The following is a 13101-nucleotide window of genomic DNA, read 5'->3' on the forward strand; positions in this document are numbered from 1 at the left end:
TTTTAATGAATGTCCATTTTAATCACAGAAGATGCGTGTTGCTTGCTAGATTGATGTTTTTCACATGCCCAATTCATTTCCAGTTTCAGTATCCATCTCTGACAAAGGTTTTTTTCGATGTGTGAATCTGGGAAATGCCTGCAGGGCTTACAAAAAAGTCCACTGATGGGCTGTATTCTAGCCATTTGCACTTTCCGTACCAGTTGCTGTTGAAGCTGCGCAGTTTTCCGTCTATTGTGGAGCCTGGATACGTCATGTATTTTAGTTGACGTGGTTCTTCCTCCAATGCAGACAGGTCTGCAGGTGCACAGAGCTCCGAGGAGGGCGAATGCAGGCTAACCAGGCTAGCCAGCTTAGCATGAGCAGTAGCCGTCTCCTCAACGCTAGCCGTCTCCTCTCGGGGTGGACCTTCCATTGGCACCTTTGTAGGCCTATATGGACCATTTCCCTATCCGACTTCACTACTCCTCTTTTTTTTTAAACGACTAATGAGATTTGTGTAACCATAGCAGTACAATGAAATTTCACAACTCGCTAAAATTCATACGCAATACAAAGCCGCCATCATGTTTACCAACGTTCGCAACAACGTATTGACGTAAAACGCAACAAGGTAACGGATTTTCCGGAAATGTAACATTATCTTAAACTGTTGTGAAATTGAACAAATGTTTAAATAAATACATAAAATCCATTACAGTTTATTCCTATTAATTTTCACAAACAAATAACCATATAGTACACGATAATAGTCAACATTTTAGTTTAATGATGCATAGTGAACACTGTATTCTTAGCTTGTGATCCGCCCCAGGTGGATTTGCCCATTTTTTTTTTTTTTTAGCTTTGTTAGTTGTTTGGTTTTAAGCCTAAGCACGGAACTGATCTATAGATATTAGATATATTTTTCTTTTCTATTTTGTATTGAATATCCAAGTTTATAAATAGGTGGATGGGAGTGGTAAGAATGATGGGGGACTGAAAGCATCACGTTTTGGGCATATAGCCTACCTTTAGCAGTCGGACACAACTGCATAGGCCTTGTTTTACTAGAACTGCTCAGCTCTGGCCCAAAAGGCAAGCCCACTTTCAGCGAGAATGTAAGGCGAGGATTGGCAAAGGACCCGGGCCGGAATCGAACCCAGGTTGCCAGCGTAGCAGCCCTGTGCCCTACCGTTAGAGCCACGGTAGGGCCAAGAATACTTCTACTTCTACTTCGACGGTATCCAAGGTAATGTCTGCATACAACCAAGTAGGATGAACCACATCCAACAGGATTAACTGTGGACGCAAGAGGACGCTCGCTGAAAGGGATGTTTGGGTCACTGGCCTTGTGTATTGACCCTGTGGAGCTCTCAATGGACCATTCTGGTGGAAACAGGAGAGTTGAGGTGCACATTTATTTCTACCGTGATTTGGACAACTGTGGTTTTATGGGTTTTTTTATACATTCCGGGTTAGCACCCAAACATCCCATTCAGAGTATTCAGACAGGTTCCTCTTGCATCCACAGTTAATCCTGTTGGATGTGGTTCATCCTTCTTGGTGGTATGCGGACATTACTTTGGATACAGTGTCTCTTGATAAATGACAAAGACTTGCTGTCTCGGTCAAAGACGCAACAGTTACACACGCACCAAGAATTTCTCATTTTTGAGCTCTGATATGTCACCCATAATGTTGTGTACATTGCAACATTTTGAGCAAAACTGTGCTCTTACCCTGCTAATTGAACCTTCACACTTCACTTTACTGGTGCAATGTGCAATTAATGAAGATTTGCCAACAGGCTGGTCCACTTGAGCCATGAAACTTCCCACACTAATGACAGGTGTCAGATATTTTGTCCAACCCCTGTATGTCTCAAGGGCCCCCGATATAATTTTAATGTTATGCAGCTTCACATGAAATATGACATATTTTGTAAAGGAATCTTAGAAATTACATTTGCAATATGATTAAGTTACATTCAGGTGTCCTAAAGAAGGTGGGGTCTGTTGTAAAGGTGGCTGCCTTCAATATATGCGTAAAGTGCAGGGGGAAATCCTGGTTTGTGTTCATAGTTTGGCCCTTGGACCTTAGAGGAATTTGAAGTGGCCCCTCGAATGAAAAAGGTTCCCCACCCATTGTCCAGAGGCTCCAAGAACACATCTTCCACAACCTTCAAGAAGCAAGTAAAGACTCTTCTCTTTTGTGCACTAATGCCTGAACTGGCCCAGTCGCAGGGCATGTTGTGGGCTGGCCCATTCTCTATACCTTTTTCTTCAGGGACCCATATTTTTACCATCGTAAGCTTTGGTGACCCAACCGCACGAGCGCCCTCACGAGAGGGAGTCACATCATACTCTGTTTCCTGCGAGAACTCATTTTAGTGATAGTTTTATTCCTCACTTCGTCTCAAGTAAAATAAAGAATAAATATATAATGTAGCATCTACATTTTGATGCTTCTTTGCGTATATTAGTTTAGATATTTTGTCATTCATTCAACATGGGCTATAAAAAATTAAACCCCTTGGGGGCGCTGTGGCGCATCGCGCTAAGCCCCCCACATTTGGGCTTGCATGCCCAAGGGTTGCACCCAGCGTCCGAATCCGGCCTGGGTCATTTGCCATCCCTAACCCGTCTCTCTCTCCACATTCGCTTCCTGTCGCTCTTCACTGTCCTGTCTAAAATAAAGGCGAAAAAGCCAATGAAAAAATACATTAAAAAAATTCAACCCCTTAAAATCAAGAGGGCTTCACAACCCTCTGTGCATCTTCCCATAGGTTGGGAACCACTGCTCCATAGCATGTAGAGTAGAGAGTAGAGTAGAGTATCGTTTATTGATCCCAGGGGGAAATTAAGGTGTCAAGTAGCATACACACATACATAAATAAAGACATTGCTCACGAGACATTACACACATACTTAGACATAAAATAACCATATATAGCTCACTGTTACACACATACTTACACATAAAATAACCATATATAGCTCACTGTTACATACATTTGCCCAGGCATATCTCTCACACTCTCTCTCTCACACACACAAACACACACACACATACACACACACCAAAAATAATAATAAAATAAAGTGTCCACAGTGTTGCATGTGCCTTAGCTGAGTGGCACATAGAAGCCAGGACAAGTGGCCAGTAAAAGTGTCCCTTAGTGTCCATAGTCTCTCTACCTAGTACAATGTCATTGTATTCCTTGGGGGCAAAGAAAGAAAAGAGAGATGGAGGGTAACACACGTCGCCAGCTGTGTCCAGGTAGAAGCATGGGAAGCATGCTGATGAAGTGTGTAGAAGTGGGGTTAGTTTATGCAGTTCAGTCCCCTATGACGATCTCTCTTTGTATGTCCTTCTGTGCCATGTTGAATAGCTGGATGGCCCTGGGTTGTTTGTGTACATGTGTGCACTCTACTTAACCCTGTGCAAATGTACTTTTTAAAAAAAACTCTAATTGGCAACAGCGCGTATTGTTCTGTATATTTCCTGTGCACTTTGTCTGTGTGCACTCTACTTCACCCTGTGATAATGTACTCTTAAATGTTATTTATCTCTTTATTTTACCTTTATTTAACCAGGGAACAAAATCACATTGAGATAGAAATCTCTTTTTCAAGTGAGCCCTGGCCAAGGCAGCAGCACACATTACATTATCACAGACAGGACATAGACAAAACAGGATTAAAATGGATTAAAATGAATGTAAAGATAAAATTACGCAATAAAATAATTAAATAATAAAACATAAACAAGATTAGAAATTAATAGCAAGTGCAGACAGATTTGAAGGTGTCGTTAAGATATGATTTAAACACAACTACAGACATGAAAACAGTAAGCTTGAGTGATTTCTGAATCTCATTCAATGCAGTTGAGGCACAATAAATAAAAGCAGTTTTACCTAATTCTGTTTTCATCATGGGCACATTTAAAACAATGTAGCTACTTGAGCTACATTGAGCTTGAGCTAATAAAAACTACTTGACATCTTCTGTAATACTACCTGTGCACTTTGAATCTGTAAGTGCTGTAGGCTATGATTATGTCCTTGATTGTAAGCCGCTTTGATTTTGCCTCCCAAATGCAATGTCATGTAATGTAACTTGGAAAAGACTAATAATCCCAGATCACATGAAAATCCTCCAATTTAATGGGCCTCAATTCGGGCAGAGATTTGAAATTCATGAGGTAGCCTGGCCTAATTGATTTGGTCGAGGAATTCCGTGCTGGGTATCAGTAAATATCGGCGGCGCCAGGCTAACTGGATAGCCCTCTGACCTCATCGACCCTTGACCTCAGTGTGACAGAGGTATTCCTGCACAGTTCGTCCCCATCGGGGGGCGAGCCTGCCACCTCGTCAACTACATCGGTTCGGCAATGGGAGTCACAGTACGAGCGTGTTGAGCTTAAGTGCTGGTTCGATAGCTCAACGCTACCGCACTGTATTGAGGCTTCAGGAGGAAGGTTTACTAATGTTCCACGCCTAACTGTGGTACTTGGCCTCTGTTACACTCTCCCCCTAAACCTCTCTCCCATCCCGGGTCAACTGCACCATTGTGGCGGAGGTGTTCCTGCACAGTTCATCCCCCTCGGGCCGCGAACCTGCCACCTCGTCAACTACATCGGTTTGGCAATGGGAGTCACAGTCCGAGCGCGCTGAGCTAAAGGGCCGATCCGATAACCCAACGCTACCGCACTGTATTGAGGCTTCGGGAGGGAGGTTCACTGATGTACCACGCCGAACTCTACTAGTTGGCTTCAGTTACATCAGCTCATCTCTAAGTTGCTGAATACCTTTCAAGATAACATGGACTCACTTCAACTTGGGCATTTCACTTCAACTTTAAAACTATTTCACATTTTAAAACTGATTTTGGATCCATCTATAGCTTCATAAACAATGTAGTGATTATTCACAATTGCCACTTGCCAGATAGATCCTTCTTTTTCGCACACCTTTATTATAATAGGAGAATGAAGATATGACTGAAAAGCAGCATGGAGAGAGATGGGTTGGGAAATGACCCAGGCAGGACTCAAACCTGGGCCGGACTCAAACCTGGGTCCAAATGTACTCAAGGTTCGGGTCTAAATCAACTTTTTTCATCACTAGCCAAAATGGGAAGTAGATGTTAATCTTACTAGCCCAACACATACTCACAAATGGGTCAAAATGGTTAATAAATTGGTCTTTCCTTCCAGCCAAATTGAAATTTTAATGATAATAACAACAATAATAGTAATAATAATAATAATAATAATTATTATTATTATTATTATTATTATTATTATTATTATTATTATTATTATTATTGATAATACTTATAATAATAACAATAATAATAATAAGAAGAAGAAGAAGAATAGTGTGTTTTTGAGTTATTCATACTCAAAAACACACTATTATTATTCTGGTTACAGTAATTAGATGAGTATTATTATTATCAGGTACTATATTATAAGATATATTACTATTAGGGCCTATATCAGATATGTAATAATCATCATCATCATCACAATCATAATGTAGGCCTATAATATCAACATGTAGCTTAGTTAATGCACCTTTGTTTTGCTATTGAAAAGCTTTCCCCTGTATACAGTTTATTGATATAGGCCTAGCTTATATGAAACAACTGAATGTAACAGCGATGGGAGGAGTGTAAGACTATGACACAGATGACTACGATTCACGATAATAACTGTCTTAAATATATTACGAAATAGCTCACGCAGGAGACCACTCGGGTGTAGTTTAACACCCTGCTGGCCGCCTTTACCAAATGTATTTGGTGACTTCATCGTTTAGAGACCGGATTGGTGGAGTTCAGCCAAATCAGATCTTGCTCACGTGACCAGTCTTTCTGCGAATGTTCCTGGAAAGTCTAGGGCAGCTCAGGCACACAGGAATACATTGTTGGCTGCCCCGATAGCGATAAAGTCGAGGTAACACGCCTCATATCTGCTAACAACTAGAATATAAATAATTTTCTCTTATATTAGTAGACTTTGGCTCGCTAGTTCCACGGTTCCGACGAAAAGAGATTTACAAATTCGTCTGTCAATCTGTATTAGTTGGGAGCTAAAGACTGGGCGATTGCGGTTAGACAGAACTCTAGCCTACTACACCTAGGCTACTTGCGATATTTGATATTAATGATAGACGGAGGCGGAGGCAGTAGCCTAATTCTTCTTACACTTTTACGCTCCATATATTTCTTCTCCAGTCAAAAAGATCGCAAATACTTCACTCCACCCTCACCCAGGATTTCTGTCTCGAGTGGATCAACGAGATTGCGAAAGCCAGGTGCAGTAATTGGTTTAACTATCTACGTTGTGAAATGTATGATGCCGTAGATTGAGAAAATATACTGCGTATTTACAGTACATGGTGTTCTGACGCGCACCCGTCCCCTTCCCCTGTATTATATATATTTTTTTAACTTTAGCTGGCAAGAAAGTGTCAAATCGGACGTGTGCGGAAAATCACCGTGGTTTCGAACTTCGAGGAAACTAGGAAAAGGTGAGTCTGAGTAGTAACCTAAAGTGGGCCTATTTATTTATTCATTTATTTATTTTGCATTTTTCTTGTTACAACAATAGCTTCCAGTGGGTAGTGACGCAAGGGATATTCCAACATGTAGTCTATGTTTTCTAGAAAATATTTCCAAAAGAAGTGGTAGTTTACATAATATCCGAAGCCTCCTTTTGTCATCATGGCGCGCCTACACATCTGTGTTTCCTGAAATTGCTAATGTTCATAGTTGTCGTGTAATATGACTTCATGGTAGAACTACTGGAAGGCTTTCCTTCTTATCACGCATGCAAGCCACCACAGGTTTGCGCATTTTAAGACTTGCGATGACCTACCTGAAAACAATAATGGGCTTGTCCCCATGTTAACTGAATGGTTCGATGTGTTTGCTTTTCAAGGTTTTGTATGGGGCACACACAATGCGTGAGTAAGTCGTCCACCGAGACCGCACCAGCGACGCATCGGAAGGACTGGCGAATAAAGTTCAGGTCTTTTTCCCGACCAGTATCTGAACGCAGCAGAAGTGTGCCATCACAAACGACGGCTCCTATGATTATTCCAAAACCTGCATCACATCAGTGCTTAACGGTCGTACGACCGAAAACACCACTGGAGCGTCACCAACTGGATCCAGACGTGGATGCGGACGGCTTTGAGAGAGCAATGGTGCACTTGAACGAGTCTGGTACGTGTTTTACGCACGGGTTTCCAGCTGCTTAAACATCGCTTTAAAATACACCGTATCATGGGTGTCATTTTAGGTGTGGGTGGGGACATGTCCATACCACTTTTTAGATTAACCTACACTATCCCCACCACTTTTCCCTCAAATGTAATAAAATAAAATAGCTGATCCGGACCATTTGCCATAATGTCCCCACCATTTTCAAAGCAAAACCTAGGCCTACACCTTTGCACCGTATGATAGATATGAGCCCTTCATATATGCCAAGCAGCACCACATTCTCTACTTGTGACTTGGCATAGTCTTTTAACAATGAGGAAGTGAAGAAGTAGACAAGACTGTCACTAACAGAAAATGTGATTACAGTGGCATAAATGCTTAATGCAATGCTTATTGCAGTGTTTATTACATTGTTACAGTGTCCTGAACTAAAAACTTATAAACTCCTGCTTTTGAACATTTTCTTACAGGCTGGTACTGGGGTCCTCTCACAGCAGCTGAGGCGAGGCAGGTCCTCGATAAGGCCCACGAGGGCACCTTTCTGCTGCGGAAGAGCTCGAACCCGGGCTACCTCCTCACACTCTCCCTGAGGACCAGCCTGGGGCCCACGCACCTGCGCATCGAGTACGCCAACGGGAAGTTCGGCTTCGACTCTGCGGCGCTGGCTCGGCCTCAGCTCAGGCAGTTCCGGGACGCTGTGGAGCTGGTGCAGCACTATGCACTGGCCTACCAGAGGGCAGCAGCCAAAGCTATCGCTGCCACTGAGGACGTGAACAACACGCAAACTGAAAGACACCCCACAGAGGTAGGGCAGGAAGAGAACCAAAGCCAGTCAGATTTGTCCCTGACAACTGACAGTCTGCAGCTGAGGCTGACCCGGCCTCTCCACAAACGGCCGTGCAGCCTTCAGCATCTGTGCCGCATGGCCATCAATCAATGCTCCAACGGCCCAGAGGACTTGCCCCTGCCTGACAGGTTGAAAGACTTCCTTTTGGAATACCCATTTCTTTTGTAGGACCCCGCCCCACTCAGTGACCAGTAGCCACTGACAGCCCTTAGAAAATTGTCTTTGATGCATGGTGCAAACAGATCAGGTTTGTGTTTTTCTACACTTACTCACTTTTGGTTCAGTCAAAAGTGTTTTTGTCAAAACTGTGGTTTGTTTTACACAATATCAGGTCTTAGTCAGTTGACCAGGTCCATATAGATCATTTAGTGCTTCTTACATTGCAGAATGATCATATGCACACTAGCCTTAATGATTAGCGCTAAAGCTTTGTTTTATCTTGTCACCAAAATGGTAATGACCAAGTCTTAATTGGATACTGAAGACTCTCTGCATTGTGATGTTGTTATGATGTGGTGTTTTCAGCACAGAGTGAATAGGCTCATTGACCGGGCCATCTGCAGTAAGAGGCTCCCAGCACAAGCGAGGTTACTACATTGCATTTTACTGTTTGGTCTTATGACACTTGAGACACCCAGACAGACAGACATTTAGTAGTGCTTTACATTTACAGAACATTTTGAGGGAAAGGAAACATAAAGACTGTGTTCAAAAAGACACATTTACTTTCACAGTAGCTCTGCAAATGGGAAACTTAACACATCAGCGATAGGTTAAACTTTAAATGACCAAATCAACTGGGCGCTGCCACAGCATAGACCAATTGGCTAGGGTATTCCGGGTAAGTGGTGCAATATTCCAAGAACACTTGTAAAGACACTAGTAGGTGTGTCCCGAGGATGTGGTTTAAAATGGGGATAGCAATAGACAAATCTCCCTCTGTACATAGTAAAATGAAGAGTTAATTCAACACTTAAAGAGTCAATTCAGCATGGTTGTATCCAGAGTACTCTTTAAGGGTTGGATTAGCACTGTATTTTTTTATTGTGCAAGAATGATGCCAAGGCAAAGTGACTGAACCTGCTGTCCAAACCAGCTTTCTGGAATAGCCTACCATAATACCATTAGAGGGGAAAGGGGAGGTGTCAACTCCCATGTTCTGAGTTGGTTGAGTGTTTAGTGTTGTTGGATGACATATATTATGGTCATCAACCATTGACAGTAGATATTCTATTTACTGTCAATGTGTCCAACTCAAACTAACACCTCCTGTACTTCTCTTTTGCCTTGGTGTCACCCCCATGGGGAAAACAATACACTTCACCTGCTGTCGGCAGGCAGGTAGCTTTTGGGGTACTTTTCCCCATTCAACATCCAGATTGCAAATGAAAAACTGACCTTTGAATTGTGCTTTTGTGAAATATTGAATAAAACTTTGATCATAAGCCTCGCCCAAAGGCAGAGGGCTTAGGTGGCTTTCATTCTGCGCCTTTAGACTTTTCTCAAACTCTGTAGGTAGAGAGATGCCTGTGAACAGAATTAAGATTATAAGTAAAACCCTCCTGAATTTAAGGTGAAGTTTGTACACCAATATACAGTATGTTTTATATAATTTATATATCCAACTGTACAATGTAATGAATGGAAATTAATTTTAAATGTACACTAGTCATTTTACTACTGTATGTACACATTAATATTAGAAAATGACCAAAAGCCAATGTGTCACTCACCCATGTGATACACATAGGCTACCATGTTTCCAGATCTTACCTCTGACTGTGTGCTCTGGTCTTAACGGTAGAGAAAGTCAGTTTTTAGTAGGGTGGAGTTTAACATGTATGCCGCTCATTCATAAATGTGATGTTTTCAGTGAATATTTTCCACCACCACCAATTTCTAAATATTCACTATGACTGGGAAAATTAAGCTTTTCATAAATAAAAAGGTGTATCTTCTCCTTGTTAGCAATTTTGAATCTATAGAAAGAGCATATTTGGCTGCTAAACTTAAAAAGTGCTCTCTTACTCTACTTTGATCAGACCAGTAAATATTAGTTTATTAACCATGAACAGATCAAATTTGGGAAATGGCAGCATTGTTGCAATGGGCAGCATAGTTGCAATGCCTACTCTGGACACATCCCTTAACTGTACATTTACGTTTTGCTGTAAAGCTAAAAAACGTAATTTTGATAGACCAGCTCGTAAATTGACAGTGTTTTAGGCAACATTATGCTGTTATAGGTTGGCCTTAAGGACTGAAGAACCATATGGAGTCAGACGAGTTTTTTAAAATGCATAGGACATACAGAGGGCTGGAAAATCTAAAGACATCTAAAGACATTGGGGGCTTTGTATTGTAATCACTTTTAATGGAGAAAGAAGAAACAGCCTGCATTCTACTTTGTATTTTGACATGTAAATACTCTTATACGTTTATGCTCTTGTGTTGGGCAATCCATGCCTTGGCATTGTATGCAGTCTATTGTGACGGGGCATTTGACTGGTTTCACAATCACATGATGTGAAATTACTTGCTGTAAAACTGACTAATTTCATGACCAGCAGGCTCCTGTCATGATCAACCAAGCAGTAAACAAAGCTCCCTTGAATTACCCTGATGTACATCGCTCAAATAAACCTGGCTGATTGTCAGATGGACTCTTTGCAGAATTATGCTCACTTTGTCTTCATTTTTCAAGAATTCTTGTTAACTAAAGTTGTGACTGACCACCACTCATCTGTTTAGAATGTGCAGGATTCATATGAAGTGTCTGTATAAAAACAAGAATTCTTGTTGAAAAATATCAGCACTACATTTCAAGTCATACAACAGACAGAAAAAATGACAACAATTACATAATAATGCAATAACAACTAGAATGGGCACTCGGTAGAGCGCAAACCTTCGCCTACGCCACTTATTTTTTTCTGGTCATCTTCAGAGTGTGGGGCATAACATTCTCCAAATTTTGGTGTTAGTTTCATTGAAATCGGACAGGAATATCATAATATTACATTTTTGGCCCAGTCTTGACCTCTTATTCATTTCAGCATGCACACGTTGTTCTGGCATATAGTTCTTGGCAAAGAAAAAAGTTTTTGACCTTTTCGTGACCTTGACCTTGACCTTTGACCCAATCACTCCCAAAAAGAAATAGATTGTTCCTTGGGTCATGACCAATCATCCCACTAAATGTCATAAAAATCGGCTCAATTTACGTTTTTGACCTTTTCGTGACCTTGACCTTGACCTTTGACACAATCACTGCCAAAAAGTAATCGATTGTTCCTTGGGTCATGACCAATCATCCCAGTAAATTTCATAAAAATCGCCTTAATTTACGTTTTTGACCTTTTCGTGACCGTGACCTTGACCTTTGACCCAATCACTCCCAAAAATTAATCGATTGTTCCTTGGGTCCTGACCAATCATCCCACCAAATTTCATAAAAATCGGCTCAGTTATGACTGAGTTATATGAAGTACAAACAAACAAACATATTCACAAATAAATAAATAAATAAATAAATACACAGCGGTCAAAACATAACCTTCTGGCGAAGGTAAATATAGCTGCAAGCAGCAATGCGGGGCCAAGCAGTAAACTTGTGTCACGGGGGTGACTTTTGGGGTAGGATTTTCAACATGTGTTTGGGGAAACTTAAGCATTGGCACCTGCGTAACCGGCGCCCTTAATTGACGCGCACTAATTTCATATTGGCTGCAGGTGGAAAGTGACAACGGGGACGGGTGATTGGTTGACATTGGGGTGGGTAAATGTTTTTAAAGACTTTGTGCACAGACAAACAGGAGAAGACGCTGGGGAGAGAACACGCATCCCGGAGGGAGCGGACGAGGAGATGACCATCGTCGGGGGGAGGGCAGCACCCAAAGAAGATGCCCAACCGGTCACCGGCGAAGAACCAGGAGAGATGAGCTGTGATGTGCGGTCCTATGGACGCTGAATATGAAGTGCAGTCTTGAAGACGCCGAACGGTAACCTGACGACTCAAGGTGGGAGCGTGATGGCATATTGCCCGTTGAGGTCCGCGTCCCGAGCCGCAGGAGGTGTGCCGTGATGAAAGACAGAAGTTGAAGAGAAGAAGTTAAACGCCGCTCCTGGTTGACCTGGCATTCGTTCTGCCCTCCCTCCCAAGAAGTTCCTAGCTGGTCTCTCTCTCCAAACCACCCTGGCTCTCTCTCTCTCTCTCTCTCTCTCTCTGTCTCTGTCTCTGTCTCTCTCTCTCTCTCAGCCCCGGCGACTTGCAACAGAGAAGAGTACGTCACCACTGCCGCGCTGTGAACACTCATCAAGATGGCTGGCCTACACTGTGTGCCGTGTGACTTTTCTGCACTTTTGAACATTGCTGTGTGGAGTGATTGCAGTGCCGTTTTACTTGCCTAACCAGCCGCCCTGTAGTGTGCCAACAATCTGCCGGTAACCTCTCCTTCTCTCTGTCCACTCAGCCGCACCGGGAGATGCTGACCACACCCCCGCATGGACTCTGACGCGGGAATGACTTTCTCCATCTAACCCCTTCCCTTTTATTAATAAATGTCAATGTTTAAATCTCAATCCTTTGTCTTGGCATGTTTGTGTGGTGCGTAGTCAACTCCTCAGGGTAATGGGTATTTAACGGGGGCGTCGCCAGCAAACGCGCGCCCCCACCTGCGACACTTGCTCAAGTCGCCTCTGCAACAGAAAGCCAAATCTCGTCAATGTTGGTGTGCATTCCTTAGAGGGGAAGGTGATCACGTAAACCAAGTTTAGTTTGAATCCGTTAAAGGGCTGCTAAGATATGAGCTCACTTCCTGTTATGCTTCTTTTCAGACGCATTTGATTGGCTGCCACGGCCAAACGGTACAAGATGTAATAAGTTCTTTTAAGGTGTCTTTGCAGGGTAGTCCAGAGATCATCTGTACCAAGTGTTGTGGAATTCTGACAAAATTTGTAGGAAAATAAGCATTTTTCTTGAATTTCACAAAATTCAAAATGGCGGATTTCTCTTCTGGTTGACATGACAGCATG

The 13101-nt window shown here is 42.3% G+C and overlaps 1 protein-coding gene across 2 annotated transcripts; it reads left to right on the plus strand.

Annotated features, from left to right (window-relative positions):
• Nucleotides 1–5831: 5831 nt before the first annotated feature.
• On the plus strand, nt 5832–10937 carry LOC134456951 (suppressor of cytokine signaling 2-like). 2 transcript variants are annotated; one of them, XM_063208625.1, is made up of 4 exons: nt 5832–6307; nt 6450–6523; nt 6934–7220; nt 7691–10937. In XM_063208625.1, exons 3-4 carry the CDS (start codon nt 6941–6943, stop codon nt 8233–8235), a joined length of 825 nt encoding a protein of 274 aa, XP_063064695.1. In that variant the 5' UTR covers nt 5832–6307; nt 6450–6523; nt 6934–6940; the 3' UTR covers nt 8236–10937. The 2 variants fall into 2 exon arrangements, with proteins under 2 accessions (XP_063064695.1, XP_063064696.1); XM_063208626.1 differs by lacking the exon at nt 6450–6523.
• The last annotated feature ends 2164 nt before the right edge of the window (nt 10938–13101 follow it).

Source organism: Engraulis encrasicolus, chromosome 10, assembly GCF_034702125.1.
Source record: "Engraulis encrasicolus isolate BLACKSEA-1 chromosome 10, IST_EnEncr_1.0, whole genome shotgun sequence".
NCBI lineage: Eukaryota > Metazoa > Chordata > Actinopteri > Clupeiformes > Engraulidae > Engraulis > Engraulis encrasicolus.